Source organism: Marmota marmota, unplaced genomic scaffold (genome assembly GCF_001458135.2).
Source record: "Marmota marmota marmota unplaced genomic scaffold, marMar, whole genome shotgun sequence".
Taxonomy (NCBI): domain Eukaryota; kingdom Metazoa; phylum Chordata; class Mammalia; order Rodentia; family Sciuridae; genus Marmota; species Marmota marmota.
The window spans coordinates 7939815-7957829 of record NW_025999999.1 but is presented as its reverse complement, the minus strand read 5'-3'; the positions used below and the strand labels follow the sequence as shown (position 1 = coordinate 7957829).

The following is an 18015-nucleotide window of genomic DNA, read 5'->3' as shown; positions in this document are numbered from 1 at the left end:
AACTAAATCCCTAGGCAAACTATCTTAGTTTTCTGGGTGTTTACCATCAGTTCAATTAGGATTAATATACCAATGATCTACAGATGTCCTCCCAAGACATACAAATACAACAAATATTTATCAGTTCTATCTTAAAGCCATTTTTCATGAGGATCCTTCCAATTGACTCCAATCTGAGTTGGTTGCCTTTGGTTCTTGCTGCTCAGCCATTATCTGGAATCACTCTTTACCTTCACCCTGTGACTCCCCGTCTCCTTCTCATGTTGGACCCCCTTTCCTACATTCACTGTCTGCCTCACTCATTTTGATGGAGTGTATATTCTAGCAGATTTCATTTTACTTTTTACATTTTACACTTTTCTCAGCCAGATGGTCTCCATTGACCTGCCACCTCCATGGGTTTCCAGGCAAACTAAAATAACTGTTTCTCTCTGCACACAGGTAGACTTCCAGGGCCCCCTTTCCAGTTATATTTTCCTGTGGATTGACAAGCACCTCCTCCACTTTTATCCTTTTTTATAGGCAGTACACAGTGGTGAAGAGGCCTGGATCTAAAGGCAAACAACCTGAGGTTCAAATTCTGGCTGACACTTATTCCTAGTGGTTAGACTCTAGATAAGTTATAAAACATAAGCCTCCGTGTTATAATCTGAGAAGTGGGGACAACAGCAGCTCACAATACAGAACTTCACACGTGGTGATGGGCAATAAAAACTGCACACTCAGTCACAAGAACCTGTCCAGCTCAGGATTCTTTCTGTATTGGAAGCACCAAGGGGGTGGTTTATGGTGTGGCTTAGAGGCACACCTCAGCAATCCAGGAATAGATCTAAATAAAATTTATTTAGTCTTTCCCACCTGTCTATATAACACATTCTATATTTATACTTCTCACTGCATAAAGTGACTAACATACCTTAGCATACCCTCTCCTTCCAGTGTAAGGATAGAATCCTGAATTCTAGTACTGTATTGTTTATAGTATATGCCCTAATGACTCTACTGACACTTTACAGATTGGCAGAGCCTTATACATACTTCCTCCCTGTTCTGATTCCTTCAAACGGAAAGGTCTTAATTTCGCCACATTAACCTAAAGGGTACCAGCCGTATTCTATCAATGGCAGGGGGTAGAAAGGAGAGGAGTTGAACCACTGAAACTCCTTTTAGCTATGGTCCTAGTCCTGTGACAATCATGATATCCGCACTGGCCACACAACTTGGGGCCTTCTCCTTGAGGACACTGGGGAATAGCAACCAGGGCATCAGTCTTGGCAACTACCCCCAGATGAGGTGAATTTGGCTGGCAGAGACCCAACCAACATCTGGCTTCTGTTTCTTTTCTGAGAAATCGCTCCTCTTGCTTTCTGATTGCTGACGAAAGCTCTGAACCTTTCAGAGAAAGAACCACGTGTAGATCTCTCTTCAAGGCATGATTGGTAAAGAGTGTGGGTGTGGGGTAGAGGGTGAGGGGACCAGTTCACCTCCAGAGTCACTGTTAAGCATGAGACTGTATTATCTAGTCATACTCTTTTAGAATATTAGAAATAAAAGGCTATAAAGGGTTACCAATAAGTAATAATAACCAAATGATAAGGTATAATATTCTCCATAGGAACATCCCACAGATGGAACATGAAAATGGAATGGTGGAACAGAGTGGGGATGAAGAAATCAGGGTGGATAAAATGTGCATAAGGATTGGGGATTCCCTAATCAACCATTAGTCCCTCTGGGCACCACGGGCCTTTACCCAGGCCTAGCCTGAGTGAGCCAGTTTTAGTCAGAGTCCTTGGCTTTCCTTTTTCTAAGACACTGAGTCATTTCCTTTCTCCAGCTCTTACCTTTGAGCCTTCCCTTTCCCTTCCCTGCAGAAGTGACTCACTACTGAAGTGTTGGGTGACATTGAGGATCAGGGATGAGTGATAAAAATACTCATGATTGTGCAAGTTGAGGAAGGGGGATGTAGCATTTGCACTGAGAATTTAAAGTGCCAGTGAGGGCAGTAAAGACAAGGTGTTAACAACGGCCGCTGTGGCTTCAACTTTGGGGAAGTAGAGCAAAGAGTGGAGTTTAAATAGAAACTGAATTGTGCTGGATTTGCTACAGCCCCTTGTTCTACCCTTTCAAATGTATATTTCTGAGAAAGGCATGTAAAGAAACTTAGTGTGACAACCTGGATCACAGTGAGAGAGGCAAAGCATTGAACACTAATCCAGGAAGCAGGCAGAAAAGAGGCTTGGGCCCTTCATCCTATCAGCCCTGAGGATCCTGGCCAGGGCTATGAGTGAAAGGCTGTTTCTTTCTGGGCTTTCTTTCCAGTGCAAACAAATGTACTTCCCCAACATGAGAGTGGTGAGGGAAGCCAACGTGACAGAGCAGGCTCCAGGCTGGCCCTGCACAGACATGAGAGGCTGAAAGTAAGGTCACCCCACACTGCTTTGCCTGTGAATGGCACCGCAATAGCCTTGTGGTCTTCCCAGATGGAAACTCACCTTCTTTCATCTAAATTAATTGGTAGGGTAGGTGCAAACAAGATATTTTCTTCTTCTAGTTAATCTTCATGGAGCTAATAAGTTGAGCAAAACAAATCACAATTTCCTCTAAATGATGATTCCCTGGTCAGGTTACAAGCTATTCAAGACAGGAATTAGAGGTGGCAAAGTCACCCCATCCAAAAGTTCAAACAGGTAGGAGCAGATGTGCTTACAAAAATAGAGAGGATTGGGGATGTAGCTCAGTGGCAAAGCGCTTGCCTAGAATGCAGAAGACCCTGGATTTGATCCCTAGCACTCCAGGAAAAAAATAAATAAATAAATTAGAAAGAAATAAGTGTATGTACGTGTGCATGTGTGTATTGGGGGTGGTGTTGTAGATGCGAATGTCACAACAGGAGAACTCATGCTACAAAACCTGAATTTTCCAGGAAATTAAGGAAAGAAGAAGAATAAAAAATAAAATAAATCTTAAAAAAGAAGGAAAAGGACAGAAAAGAAAGCAGTCTTAAAAGCTGCTGGTGTAATTCCAGAGGACTGAGAAACTTGGCTCAGCAATGACGGTGAGTTTGTTTTTCAGAGGTGCCCCAACTACAAAGTATTCCTCCAATGGTCAGAAGCCTTCTCCTTCCAACACTTGTGTGTATACACAGGAGCCCTGTCCTTCTCTGGTAGGTGACCCAGAGAGCTTCCTAAAGGTCCCTCTACCTCAGACAATAAATCCACTGGCCAAGGGAAGAAGAGATTCTAGAATACTGATACAGGTTCCTAGCATCCCAGGAACAGTTTATAGAAAAGTAAATCTCCCTAAGTAGCACCTGATCATACACACCATCCCAGGCCCCAGTCATTGTGAAGAGGCTGGAAGCTAAGTCAGACTCTAGCTTACCAGCCACTTCAGACAACCCCCCATCCCAGATCCCTACAAATATCCGCAGGCACAGTTCTAGGGCAGGCTGTCCTTAAGTAGCACAAAGGGATTGCTTCCTATGCTTCCCAAACTCACCCAAGCAGGCAGTGGGAAGGGAGGCGCCAGCAAGCCGAAGGAGGCTTTTCTCAACTGATCATCTTGGGGAAAGCCAGATACAAATTTCATGGCTGGAATGCAAGGGTTGTGAAATGCTAAAGAAGCCCTAAAGAGGGCCAAGGAGACTCCTTCTGGGAAGGCAGTTGGAGGAGGGCTGGAAATAGTGAGTGGCAGAGGAGGCAGGTTACCCAGAGGGGCCTGCCTTTCTGGGAAGCAAGAAATAAGGCCTCCAGAAAGAAAGAAATCCCCTAGTACTGAGGCAGTGCAGGGACAGAGAAAGGGTTGTACTTGTGTTTGAACTTGAAGAAAACAAGGTCTCATATCAAAAAGTAATTCTGCTATAAATGAGCCAGTTAATTCAGAGCTCATTATTTCTGGGATTTAGAATCACTGGGGTTCATGGTATGTCATCCCTGGAGTTAAGTAAGCACAGTAAGCTTTTAACATGGGGCTTAGCTTTGTCCTCAGTGTCATGTGAAGGGTTCATATTCATGCTACAACTAGTTACAGGAGTTCTACCAGTGAAGGTCATTGTTATCTCAGAGACACTGATTCTGTGTTCCTTATGGGGTCCCTGAGAATGAAGCAAGAAAGATCACATCCATTGTTTTTACCATTTTTTTTTTTTTTTTTTGTTCTGGGGATTGAACTCAGGGGCACTCAACAACAGAGCCACATCCCCATCCCTATTTTGAATTTTATTTAGAGACAGGGCTCACTGAGTTGCTCAGTGCCTTGCTTTTGCTGAGGTTGGCTTTGAACCTCCTGTCTCAGCCTCCTGAGCCACTGGGATTACAGGTGTGTGTCATTGCACCTGACTCACATTTGTTTTAATGTCTGACAGATTGCCCTGAGCTCTAACCTCTTCTAACCTTAAACAAATTACTTATTAACTTCCCTACATTTCAGTTTTCTCATCTATAAAAGGGAGATATATAAGACTATCTACTCTATAGAGTAGCTAGGAGGATAAATTAAATTAATATGGTTATAAAGTCCTTATAATATTATCTGGCTCAGAATAAGCTCTATAGAAGTGTTGGCTGCTATGGAGGTGTGAAAAGAACAAGCACCTGACTCCCCCAAGTAGGCCAGGACCCAGGTGATGATGACTAGGCTTGATCAGCTGTTCTGAACCTCTGATCTATCTCTGTGCCCTCCTCAGACCATACACAGACCCACAAAGACCATGTATCAGAGTTCTCCAGCCCAGAAATCCTGACTAAGGGGAAATCAGACACCAGACAAAATAAGGCCCATGCTGGCTGCTTCCCCACAGGGAGAGGAGCAAATCCTGGTGCCAGCACATTTTGGGTCAGCTTTCTCTATTGCAATCCATGTGGTGTGTCTGAAACAGGGTCAGGTCCCAGAGTGGGCAGCACAGATATTACACTCATGCTTGCTAATCTGAACTGAGTCTGTCACCACTGATCCTGAGACAACAGGGAGCCAGAGTTTGAGAGACTCAAGGGTGTACTGGAGAATGGCCTTGGCAAAGGAGGAGGAACCATCATTCAACTGGCTGCTAACAAATTGTAATGAGCACCAAGAACCTCAGAGCACACATTCTGATTCTATCCAGATGGCAAAGTCTGGCACTCTGGGGACCTGACTGAGCACACTTGAGCTGCATAAAGGGGAGATGATCCCAGAGGGCTGGCACCTCTGATCTATTCCCACCCACTTCTGTATGTGAGCCATCTGAGGCTAAGGGGTGGAGGCTGTAGCCTCTGTCTTGTGCCGAAACCACTGCTCCACTGCCCAGTCATGGGGTATCTATAGGAACCCAGAGCCTGTGCCTCCTTGAAGTATCTTGGGGTACAATAGCTGAAAGTACTCTCAAGACAGGGAGCAAGATCTCAGGCTTGTCCTGGTAGTAAGGAGGGGCAAGTGGGTGTGCATGTTGGTAGGAGCCCCTGCCCTCTGACTCTGGCCTTCTGGAGGCATGAGGGCCATCTGCACTGACAGTCACCAGGTTATAGGTAATTTTCTTGAGATTTTAAGTCTACTAGTACCTCTGGCTCCCCAACAGTGCCAAGAAGGCCTTTAATAAGAAGCCAAGCTAAGGGCACAGGAAGGAGTATGGCTCTGGGACAGGGTCCAGACCACAGGCAGAGAGCTTCCAGATGCCTCACAACCCAGCTTGGCCATCTGCTGCCACCAGAGGAAGATCCTGGTGCCCCAAAGCCAGCTACTTCAGGCTGGAGAAACACACTGGCTACAGTTGAAAGTCACTCTGAGGTGGCAGTGGAGACCTCTCTAGGCCCTTGATAAAGAGTTCAACTCTCTTGGCTTCTGGATGGCAAGTTTACCAGGTGAGCCATGTTGGTACTCAAGTAACTCTTCTTACTCCACAATCCACTCCTAGAATGTAGTCTTAACCTTAGCTGGCCAGGCCTCCCCTTATTCCATTCCTTTCAGCAGTTTCCCTTGCTTGAATGATTCTAGGATGAGATATTATGGTCCTTCTTCAAGACACTTTCCCTAACTATGCCAGGTCATACTGTCTCTTCTTCTTCTCCTTCTTCTTTTTTTTTTGTTTTTGTTTTTGTAGTATTAGGGATTAAATGCAGGGCCTTGCACATGCTAGGCAAGTGCTCTACAACTTACCTATGTCCCCAGGCCTTTTTTGGAATTTTATTTTGAGATAGGGTCTAACTAAGTTTCTTAGGTTGGCCTTGAATTTAAAATCCTCTTGCCTCATCCCCTTCAACAGCTGAGATAGGCCACCATGCCCAACTTCTGACCAACTTTTCTGTAATATACTGCATCACTACCATTTCTGGGGATCACGGATCAGCAACTGGAGCTGTACTACAGAGCAACAGCCATTTCCAACAAACTGATTTATGTCAGGTTCATACTGTTAAAAGTTCATTTTTAGTTGGGCACAGTGGTACATGCCTGTAATTCCAGTGATGCAGGAGGTTGAGATGGGAAGATCACAAGATCAAGACCAGCCTCAGCAACTTAGCAAGCAAGGCCATAAGCAACTTAGTGAGACCCTGTCTCAAAATAAAAAATTATGAAAAGGCTGGGGATGTGGCTGGCTCAGTGGTTAAGCAGCCCCTGGTTTCAATCCCTGGTACCTCCCCCAAGATGTTCACTGTTTCATTCATGCACCCCCCTGCCACAAGGAAGATCCTGTGTACTCTGGATGACCCCCTTTGGCCCTGAGTTTGCCACAAAGCAAGTGTGTAATTCAGACTTCTTAGAAGACAGGTAGATCATCCTAATCTTTCAGAATTAGTTGATGTCCTTTTTAGCTCAAGGCACAGCAATTTCCTCCCTGGCAGGCAAGGTTCCTGCTCCTAACTGCCAAGTCCCAGGCATCCCCTGCCAGCAGCAATTCCCTAGAGTTGCTGGTAGGACTAAGGGCAGAAAGGGGTGCTCTAGCCCTGCCCACCACTTGTCCCCTATCAGAGGAAGAGGGGTTGGTGGGAAGGAAGTTGACCCCTGGGGTGGCCTCAGTCTCCCCCAAGGGCTATAGGGCCCCCTGGACAGGCAGCAGAGGCCTACAAAGGATTTCCCTTCCTTTCCCTAGGGCCCAGGGAAGCAGGCAGGAAGAAGTGCCTCAGTAGCAGGCATCTAGTATGGGGGCAGCCAGATAGGGAGGTCCCCAGGGTTGCAGTTATCAGCCGGAGACCAGGCTCCAGGAAGGAAGGAAGGGCAACTCTGGCTGAGGCTGAGATAAGAAGGGGACTGTGCTCAGCACAATGGGCTCCAATAAGGCTGAGAGGCCCCAAGTCAGATTTTGCCCCAACCTGGCCTCCTGTCTATTCACACAGCCCATATAAATATTTACTGCTGTTTATATTCCTGGTCCACTGGGTCCCCTTTGAGGCCTTTACCTATGACCCACAGATCTATGTGCTCTAGACCATGCCTGCCCTTAAATCTAGAGGCCCTGGACTCACCCAGCAAGGGTTATGGACATTGTTCTCTCATACAATCCACAGGGACAGTCCCTCTGGACAAAACTATCCTCTTGTCCCAACCTTGGAACATTGGGAACTTACGGGGTCCGGTCATGGGTGAGGCCATTCGGCCGCTGAGGGTTGATCTGGGGGTTGATCGGTGGAAGAACAGGTTTGCTGTTGATCTCGAGTCCTCTCCTCAGGGTCTCTCGGATCTGCTCTGTGTCTGCAACCAAATCATTAAATATCCTAAGTAGCCTTTGAATTTCCAGCAACCCCCTCCCAGGCCCTGAAACCTAGTTCAATAGACATACTGGGGGAAGGCCACCATGCTAGCTAGTCCTGAGCCTACTCTATGCATCTAGATGTGAGAGCTGAGTGAGGGCAGATTGTGAGGAGATGGGGCAGATGAGGCATCATGCTCTCAAGAAGCTCTGGGTTTGAGAAGTGCCAATCTTGTAGAAGACAAGAAGTACTCTCTGACTCCAGAAGGCACTCATCATTGTTCTTTTTCTTCCTGCAACTTAGGCCTGAAGTTTACCTTTAACATGGCTGCAGACAGTGACTGACTGCCAAGGCCTTTGCCACTGTTCCAGATCATCAGGGATTCTGCATGTTAGGATAGATGCTGGCAAAGGCTGTAAGGGTCCTGCTATGAACTGGCAGGCACCTTCTACACTTGCTTTTGGGTTTTGAGTGGTCTGGCTCTGCTGCCCCTTTGCCTTTGGTCTGGGTCAGTAGGCTACTGAGATCGTCTTCCTACCTTGGCCTATCCCAGGGAACTCTGCCTCTCCATGGAGCTAGCAAGGATGGTGAGGTGAGAAAGGAGTTCTTTGGTGTAATTATTTCTCTGTAAGGTGCTTTAATGGTCTTTGAGGTGAAGTTTACTAGTTTCATCCCATATATGATATAAAATTTACCTCTGTACACTGCAAACAATTCAAAAAGAGGAAATTAGAATTGGTTGCTCAAATGGTAGACTTAAGAACGGGAGGACAGGATTACTGACTTTTCTGTTTGACCTGTTACTGTGGCATGGATTACCTTTACAATTAAAAAAATGCTGGCAGTGGTGGCACAACCTGTAATCCCAGTAGCTTGGGAGGCTGAGGCAGGAGGATCGCAAGTTCAAAGCCAGCCTCAGCAATTAAGGAGGCTCTGAGCAACTTAGAGAGCCCTGTCTCAAAAAAAAAAAAAAGGCTGTGGTTTGGTGGTTAAGCACCCCTGCATTTAATTCCTGGTCTCTCTCTCACACTCACTCACACACACACACACACACACACACACACACAGCCAATAATGATTAAAATTGTGGATAAGAATATGAATCCCTTCTTAAATTACTTCTTTTGTCAAATGCAATAAAATGATTATAGTATTTGAATGGGGTTGACACACCATTAGAACAAACAGGATGGAAATACAGGGTCAAATGTTTGTGACTAAATTTTCTCTTTTGAGAAAGACAAAAACTTTTATGAGTCTCATATATATATAGGAGCTGGGGGTGTAGGTCAGTGATAGAGCACATGCTTAGCATGCACAAAGCCCTGGATTCCATCTCTAGCACCCAAGAATAAATAAATCTCATATATAGATATTTTTTTCAGTGTTATAGACAACTTACAGGGCTGGAAATATAGCTCAATTGGTACAGTGCTTGTCTCACATGCACAAGGCCCTGGGTTCAATCCCCAGCACCAAAACAAAAACAAAAAAAGACAACGTATTAAAAAAAAAAAAAGATGAAGAGATTGAGAAAGGAAATAGACAAAAAAGTTGCATATGTATATGTAAGTGGCCAAATTTCCTTTGGAGATGCCCTTTGCTAAAAACCACAACTGTTTCTACAGCCAACACCAGCATAGGGAGCTTTCAACAATACAACCACATCCTCATCAAGACCTCACCAGGAAAGCAGTGGGTCCAGGGTGCCTTGCCGTAGCCCCTTAGACTGCCTGTGTAGGACAGTGGTGTGTAGTCACTGAGAGCTGGCCTCACATTCAGGCTTCTGTCTTCAAAAGCCTGGGTGGGCCTGAAGACAGTGATCCCCAGGTCTGGCATGGCCTTCAGGCCAGATCTGGGCCTTTTGTCAATTCTGTGGGTGGCCTACAGTTGTTCTCTTGTGCTTGGGTGATCTGTGAACTTTTCCTGTAACTGTTCTGTGGCTTCCACTCACCTCTATGACCTCAGATTGCAAGGGGTAAATAAAAAAAACACAATAGATCCAGCTGGTGGTACATCTGAAGTACATACAGGAAATTAAGCTTCTCTAATTCCCCCTTGATGGAAGACTTCACTAGCTGTTTAAATCAGGCTGGAAATAATCCATTGAGTAGGCTGTTGAGTTGAAAACCTATCCTAGACAGCCTGAAAATCCAACATGAAACCAAAGGGGGAAGGCAGGGTAGACACTCCTACCTTTCCCAGAGAGCCGTCGGGGCTGTGTGCCGATGCAGATGCTCCGGCTATCTTCATCATCCTCGGGGGGCCGGCTCAAATCATCCCAGGCACACTTGGCACTCACACCGCTCAGGTTGGAGCCATCTGTTTCAATGCCTTTGTCAACTCTCTCCTGCTTGAAAAGAACCAAAGACCCAGAGTTCCTTCAGAGAACTATGGCCCAATGTCACTACTACCCTCCCAGCTACCACCCTTATAGTAAGTACTGAGCCTATGTAGGTGCTGAGCATGGACAGCTGCTATTAAGAGCAAATTATTTGACCTTGTTCTGCTCTGGTTATAGATAATGGGCTTTGCCAGACACTGGATTCCTCCTGGGGATGAAGCCAGGGAAGCTTCTCTATCATTAACCTTTCAATCTAACGGCCTTCACACCTCTTTCAGAGCCCCAACTCTGTCTACCACATGCTGGCCCACAGAGCTGATAAAGCAAAGACAGAACCTTACTCCACGAGCAAAGATACAATCCCTCCTCTTCTCCCTGACACTCTAAGAAGAACCCCCCAGTCACTGCTACAGGCAGGGTGGAAGCCTGCCAGTGGCATGGGTGTTAAAGGGGTGAAGGCGGGGCAGCACACCTGCAGTTCCCCTTTCCAACAGCTAGAGGGGGTGCTCACCCTAGAGCATAAGGACTGTCCTAGCTGCTGGCAAACTTGTTTGGCCAAGGGCTCTGGATGAAGTTTCTTTTCCACTCCTTAGACTGAAATGGGGTCCTGGAGGGCAGTGATCATTTGCAGATTTCCTACAGGCCATCTGTGCAGGCCTTGGCATAGCTGAGTTAAAACACTTTCCAAATGGCCTCAAGGAAGAGATGTACTCAAAACAACTCTGGATTTTCTGGTAAAACATAGTTCTGTGATGCTGGGTTTGGATCAAAGGTCATCTGAGAGGCTTTAGCAACATTGCCTGAAAAGAGCCATACAGGCCAAATAAATCTCCTTATGACTTAGTAACTCAACAAGAGGCTGCACTTTCCTGTCTGCCTGTCCCTTGACCAGGGCTTCAAAATGGTCAGGGAGTCTATCTAGAGGAAGCATAGGTTCCCTTATTACTTGGGACCAGCCACAGGTGGCCTCTTTCCATCGATCACTTTTTGCTCTCTTTTTGTGCTACCATCAGCCGAGGCAAAGCTGGGGATTCTGAGCAGGGCAACAGCTCTATAAGCTTTAGGCAGGGAGCAATGGGCATGTGGGTCCTGGTTTGTTCAGGGGACAACTTGTGCCCATGCCTCTGCCTCCTTCTTCACTGCCTGCCCTGAGGCCCTCACCTAAGCCAAGAGCTGAAAACAGACACCTCATGCCTTCACTAGTCCAGCCTACTTACTTTATAAGTAAAAAGAAATAAGTAAGACCCAGAGCCAGGCACATTCCAAATTCAAGCCAGTCTCATCAATTTGGTGAGACCCTGACTCAAAATTAAAAATAAGAAGGGATGGAGACAAAGCTCCATGTAGTGTCCCTGGGTTCAATCCCCAATACCAAGATCAGAGAGAAACAGAGAAGTTAAGTGATTTGTTTAGGCACACAGCTAGTTAGTAGTAGAATTTAGATCAAAGCAACATGAGCCAGCTCTCAAATGAACTGATGGTGAGCAGTTCCCAGAGATGCACAAGCAAATACTAGGAGTTCATAATTGATGCACAGGGCCACAAGGAAAAGAAAGGTGTACTTCCTCCCATGGGCTCCTGCTTGCTTTCAAAGACTTTTGGGTAATGTGGATACTGCTGGTTGGTCTCAGGGAGTCTGCTGACTTGGAAGAACTATTTTCAGCATGCAGACAAAGGATGGTTTGCACATCTTACCAGTTCAAGATACCAAGTTCTTTCTGAGTATTTGGCACTTATGACAGAGGTCAAACAAGCAGCCCACAGTGCCCTTTCCTGGATCCCATTATAGCTGCTGAATAAGGGATTAGGGAAACAGCCTTCCATGGCTCCTTGCTCTTGCTTAGGCAGAAGCTACAATGAAACCAAGTTTAAAGTAGAGATAACAGAGGATCCTGGCATCAATTTGAAATTTTCAGTATTAAAAGCACTAGGAAAATAGAGGAGCATCATGTGTGAATGAGGAAGATTTATGCCCTGAAGCTCACAGGTCTGCAGAGAAGAAACCAGGGACTGAATGCTACATGTCCACCTGCCACCTCTCCCCTGCCCTAGCTCCTGGGTGCTGCCTGTGGCCTGCTCAAAATTTACAGAAGCATAAAAAGTTTAGAGATGGCAATGACTTGCAAATGATAGTAGATGGGCAAAAGAAACCAGATACAACATAGGCACATGGTCAGCTGCTTGCTGCTCTTGCTCCTCCTGAGCAGCCCACAGGAAAGGCAATGATGCTCTTGCAAGTTTCAAAATTCATACACATGCCAAAGGAGTACTTCATATAATCAAAGATGACACTGACATTGTCCATGGGCCAAACTGATAGGCAGTGGCAGGACTGTGTCTAAAGACCCCTTCACACACCAAGGAGTGCCAACCTACCCAGGCATGGTTGAAAAATGTGTCAGGAAGGACAAGATCATTAGGCCGTTTAGCACTCACCTCATAGCTGGGTGTGGGGTATCACCTGTGGTACTGACTGTTTCAAGGTTGGGGTGGCCACAGGGTGTCTCCTTGAAAGAAATCTGTGTTCTTTTAAGAAGGGAAAGTGGGGGAATGAATCCTGGGTGAGGAGGCAATACCCACTAATCTTCTTTTGTTGCTGATGATCTAATTTTAAAAAGTTGGTATGTAATTTACATTCAATAAAATGTATCAGTTTTTTTTAAACAACTCTTTTTTTTTAAGAGAGAGAGAGAGAGAGAGAGAGAGAGAGAGAGAGAGAATTTTAATATTTATTTTTTAGTTTTTGGCGGACACAACATCTTTGTTTGTATGTGGTGCTGAGGATCGAACCCGGGCCGCACGCATGCCAGGCGAGCGCGCTACTGTTTGAGCCACATCCCCAGCCCCCAAATGTATCAGTTTTAAATGCAAAAATACATGTGTCTGAGACACTTTTTTTCTGTGCTGAAATCTCTGCTCTCTTATGTCTGTTGCAGAATTCAGGTGTCAAGTTCCAAATCATGTCATATTTCTACTCGTTCACATATAAAGGTCTCCATTTTCCCAGGATGAAAGCCAGGGTTATTTGGAAGAGGCCTAGGCACAGTGTGCTAGCAAGGTTTTCCTCACTCAAGACATACTTGCAGATGTGGATCGATCTCAAATATGGTCTCTCCTCTCCGCATGTCAGTTATCAGCCAGGGACCACCAGCGCTGTGGATAAGGAAAGGGGAAACAATGATAACTGCGAATCTGGAGCTGACACTGAGCCAAGAGCCTGCCCTGTTTGCTGCCCCAGGTCCAGAACACAGAGGAGTAGTTTGTGGTCAGGGATCATTAGGGAGTGAGTGCCAGAAGCACAATACAAAGAAAAGCAGTCACCTATGGGGTAAGGGAGGAACTCCCACCCACAGAGAGCCAGGCCCCATCTCATGGGTGAATGTACTCACACGGGCACCGTCCGCAGCAGTTCCAAGATGCCCTGCCCATTCCACTGCTGGGCTGAATGTAGCTCCTCAGTGCAGACGCCAACAATCTAAGGCCAGGGATAAGATGCCATTGTGTGTTAGTGACCATCCTCCCTGAAAGGTCAATCACCTAGGCTTTCTTGGTGCCACTAAAATGGGGGCTCACAGGTGGGATTGCTGCCCCTGGGCTTGTGTGTTCATAATGGAAGGTTCCCTTAGTAGGGAGTGCTAGCCTGGATAGGAGATGGCCGGGTCCACAGATAAGCCCTGAGGCCTGACCCTTGCCCTTGTGTGACAGGTCAGGTGTTTGGCCAATATAAAGTCTAGCTCTCAGCTGCAGAGGAGAAAACCAAGGCCTGAGCTAACTCAGGATGGGTCCTCAGGCTGCATCTCGGAAAGGAAGGAAAGGTCAGGGAGATGTTCCCACAGGTGGTGAACCTTTGTGTGAATCTCCAGGAAACCAACTGAACCTCCACATAAACCACATCATAAGCAAAAGCAAGCACTGGTGGCAGCTGGGGAGATTCACACCCCTTCTGGGAAAATGTGAGGCCAGCCTGAGCTTCCCTACTGGGAAGTCCTGCTCCTGTGATGGGTCCTCATATGCTCACAAGATTCCCTCATTGGGGTCTCTCTTAACTACAGCCTTTCTATCCCACTCTGATGGCCCTTCCCCTTCTCCTCTCAGAGTGTGAAACAGGACCAAGTAAATCAACCTCACAGACCCATCAGAGGGAGAACAATGTGAATCTCTTGCTTCCTTCATTCCCCTCAGGTTTCCCTCCGTCTTCCAGGACTTTTCCCACAGGGAAGACTCCAATATCCAATTACACCTCACCTGGAGGAAGGTAACTACCCCAAAGGGTGTCTGCACAGGCTGCATCTGTGGGTCCTCTGTCAGCAGCATGTGCTGAATTCTTGACTCACTGTTATCCAAAGGGCTATGCCAAGATACGTGGTCCCCACTGCAGAAGGTGTTCTCTGTGGAGACACAGGAGGATCCTCATTATTTGCATCCAGGCCTAGAATTTGACTTGGACCTTAGAAGACCAGGCTGGGAGGCTCCCCATATTCCTGGTGTTAAATGAGGCCCCAAAAGCTCTTGAGTAAATACAGGAATGTTGAGAGGTAAGACAATTGGACTGTGAGAGCTATAACATAATCAGTCTATCCAAGTTTGAATGGACTAACCAGTTGGTAACTGTAGACAGGCAGGGCATGGCTGGAGGAGGTAGGTGACTAAGGATGTAGCCAAAAGGATTCATCTTTCCTATGGCCCTTCTGCCACCTCTCCCTACTTCTTGGGCACTATGAATGAAGCAGCTTCCCTCTACCATGCCCTTCTGCCATGATTACCTGCCTCACTTTGGGCCTAGAACAATGGAGTAAGCCTATCATGGCCTGAACCTCTGAAGCCGTGGGCCCAAATAAACTTTTCCTCTTCTAAGCTGTCCTTGTCAGATATTTTGGTCACAACAACAAAAAAGCTAAAATACCTGGGGGTAGGCCCAGGTATTTTAGCATTCCCTCTGGATGGAAGTGAAAAGTTTGCTGATATCTCCAAAACATCCTGTTTGCCATTCTGTTGGGCTTCGATGGAAAAGGACAGGCTGCTAGCATGGATGCTCTCTTGGCCTGGGAAAGTCAAAGACCTCTAGCATTTTTGGTCCTTCCCCAGCACCATGATTCATGAGACAGACAGCAGCCATGATCCTGTCTGCCAAAAAAGAATGAAGTGCTTTCCTGTGGGGTCACCTAGCTGCATGTCTTTCTCCTTGAAAAAATAGACCATGATTTCTGTGCTACTGAAATGGGGCTTGGAAGGGAACACCAACTTTGGAGGGTCTTTGAGACTGGGATCAGTTCCCCACAGTAGGCAGATTTAGGTATTTCTGAGGAACACTGGAGGCTTCCAGGAAATGAAGGTCTGGATAATACTTCACGTACCTTGACAGAGTATACAGGCTGGAAAGGCAGCTGCTTCCATGAGAACAGAGCCACCTAATAGCCTCACCACTGCACCTCACACCAGTCTATTACCTGGCACTTACCTTGGGTACCCAAGATATGCTGTATTGACTAGCCCATATGCATCCCTTCCATTTTTCCTTCCAACATAAATTGAAGTACATCATTTTGCACACTTATTTACCTTAAAGCTCACTTCATATGTGTATACAGAGTGCCACTTCATTAAGTGGCTGTGTCATAATTCATTGTGGTCTAGCATTTATGATGTGCGAATTTCTACAGCTGTAGTCTCTTACAGTTTTTTTTTTTGTCAACATTTATGTCAAGGCAGACACACCCATCTCTCTTACACAAACACACACACACACACACACACACACACACACACCAGTCTGAAGGTTCCCAGAGAAGCCTGAAAGCTGCTCTCACTTGTCTTGGTCTAAATACTAATTCCCTCCTGTGTCGGGTAATGTTACATAACTATCTTATCCAAGACACAGATTGCTGTCCTAGCCTCTACAGTGTTCATTCAGGAGGGAGAAGGAAGACTCTGTAGCAAAGGAGAGACACAGCATAGCAAAGGCAAAAGAGAAGGCATACTTCCAGGCAAAGCCAAGGAGAAAACTCCAAATTTCCTGACTCTTGCTGGCTTACCCTTCTCAGATTGCCCCACATGCTCTATACATAAGCAGCAGTAACAGCAGCAACAGCAACAACAACCACATACACAATACTCACACACACAGCCCAGGCCTGGATGACTTCACTGATAAGTTCTACCACATAGATAGTAATTAATACCAATTCTTCACAAACTCTCTCCAAAAATAAAGGAGAAAACATTTCCCAATTTATCCTATGATGCCAATATCACCCTGATAACAAAAACCAAACAAAAAAGTCATGAGAAGGGCTGGGTTGTAGCTCAGTGGGAGAGTGCCTGCCTAGAACATGCGAGGCACTGGGTTTGATCCTCAGCACCACATAAAAATAAATAAATAAAGGTATTGTGTTCACCTACAACTATTTAAAAATTATATATACATAAAAAGAAGTCATAAGAAGGGGGTTGGAGTTGTGGCTCAGTGGTAGAGCTCTTGCCTGGCATGTTTGAAGTACTGGGTTCAATTCTCAGCACTGCAGATAAATAAATAAAATAAAGGTCCATTGACAACTTAAAAGTCACAAGGAAAACTAAAAAAATAATTCATAGAGCCAAATCCTTTATTTATATAGAAACAAAAATCTTCAATAAAATACTAGCAAGCTGAACCTAGAGTTATATTCAATGATTAGAAATGCAAGGTTGATTTAACATAAGAAAACCAATATAAGATGAGTATATGTATAAGTTCAGCAATTTGGGAGGCTAAGGCAGGAGGATCACAAGTTCAAGGTCAGCCAGGACAGCATAGCAAGATCCTATCTCAAAATAAAAAATAAAAAGGGCTGAGGATGTAGCTCAGTGGTAGAGTGCTCCCTATTCAATCTCCAGTAAGACACACACACACAAGAAAGAAAAAGAAAATCAGTGTAATATATCAATGAAATAAAGTTTTCTTTAAAAAAAAAAAAACCCACACATAATCATCTCAAAAGACACAGAGAAAGCATTTGGTACAATCTAACACATTTTCATGATTTAAAAAAAAAAAAAAAACAAAACTCAAACTAGGACAGAGGTTGTGGCTCAGTGGTTTTAGAGTACTCGCCTAGCATGTGTCAGGTGCTCGTTTTGATCCTCAGCACCGCATAAAAATAAATAAATAAAATAAAGGTATAAAAAATTGAAAAAAAAAAAAAACCACTCAAACTAGAAATAGACAGAACTTCCTCAAGCTGATAAAGGGCATCTACAAAACACCTGCAGCTAATAGCATGCTTCATGGTGATTACTTCCAAGATCAGGAACAAGCCAGAGATGTCCACTCTCATCACTTCCATTCAGCATTGTATTAGAGGCTCTAGTTTGGACAAGTAAAAAAGAAAAAGAGAAAATGCATCCAGATTGGAAAAGAAGAATTACACTGCCTTTATACATAGATGACATACTTTTGTATATAGAAAACGTATCTGCTGGGCTGGGGTTGTGGCTCACTGGTAGAGTGCTCACCTAGTGCTCACTGAGGCCCTGGGTTCGATCCTCAGAACCACATAAAGATAAATAAATAAAGGTATTGTGTCCATCTACAGCTAAAAAATATTTTTAAAAAATGCCTGTATGTCTATACATTAGCAATCTGAACATGAACAATCTGAAAATGAAATTAAAAGCAATTCTTTCACAGCACCATTAAAAAGAACACAATATATAGAAATGAATTTAACAAAAGAAGTGAAAACTACAAAAGTGAAAGCTACAAAACATTTTTGGAAGAAACTGGAAAAGACCTATATAAATGTCATGGATCAGAAGACTTAATGTTGTTAAGATGGCAGTATTTGAGCTGGGGCTGTAGCTCTGTGGTAGAGCACTTGCCTTTCATCTGTGAGGCACTGGGTTCGATCCTTAGCACCATATAAAAATAAATAAAGATAATGTGTCCATCTACAATTAAAAAATTATTAAAAAAAACATGGCAGTTTTTCCAAATTGAACTACAGATTCAACACAATCCCTATTTTAAAA

The 18015-nt window shown here is 45.0% G+C and overlaps 1 protein-coding gene across 14 annotated transcripts in view; it reads right to left on the bottom strand.

The window, feature by feature from the left end:
• Sufu (SUFU negative regulator of hedgehog signaling) overlaps nt 1-18015 on the bottom strand; it is a 120045-nt gene that overhangs the window by 31466 nt on the left and 70564 nt on the right. For 12 of the 14 annotated variants that reach the window (XR_007349132.1, XR_007349134.1, XR_007349131.1 and 9 more), the window contains exons 4-8: nt 14254-14396; nt 13398-13483; nt 13089-13161; nt 9861-10017; nt 7542-7665 (exon numbers count right to left, since the gene is read on the bottom strand). Coding sequence is in view for 8 of the 14 variants with exons in the window: in XM_015494720.2 (XP_015350206.2) it covers nt 7542-7665; nt 9861-10017; nt 13089-13161; nt 13398-13483; nt 14254-14396 (583 nt within the window). In the remaining 6 variants the exon portion in view is untranslated. The remainder of the gene's footprint in view (nt 1-7541; nt 7666-9860; nt 10018-13088; nt 13162-13397; nt 13484-14253; nt 14397-18015) is intronic. The other 2 variants (XM_048807240.1, XM_015494721.2) reach the window with 1 other exon arrangement.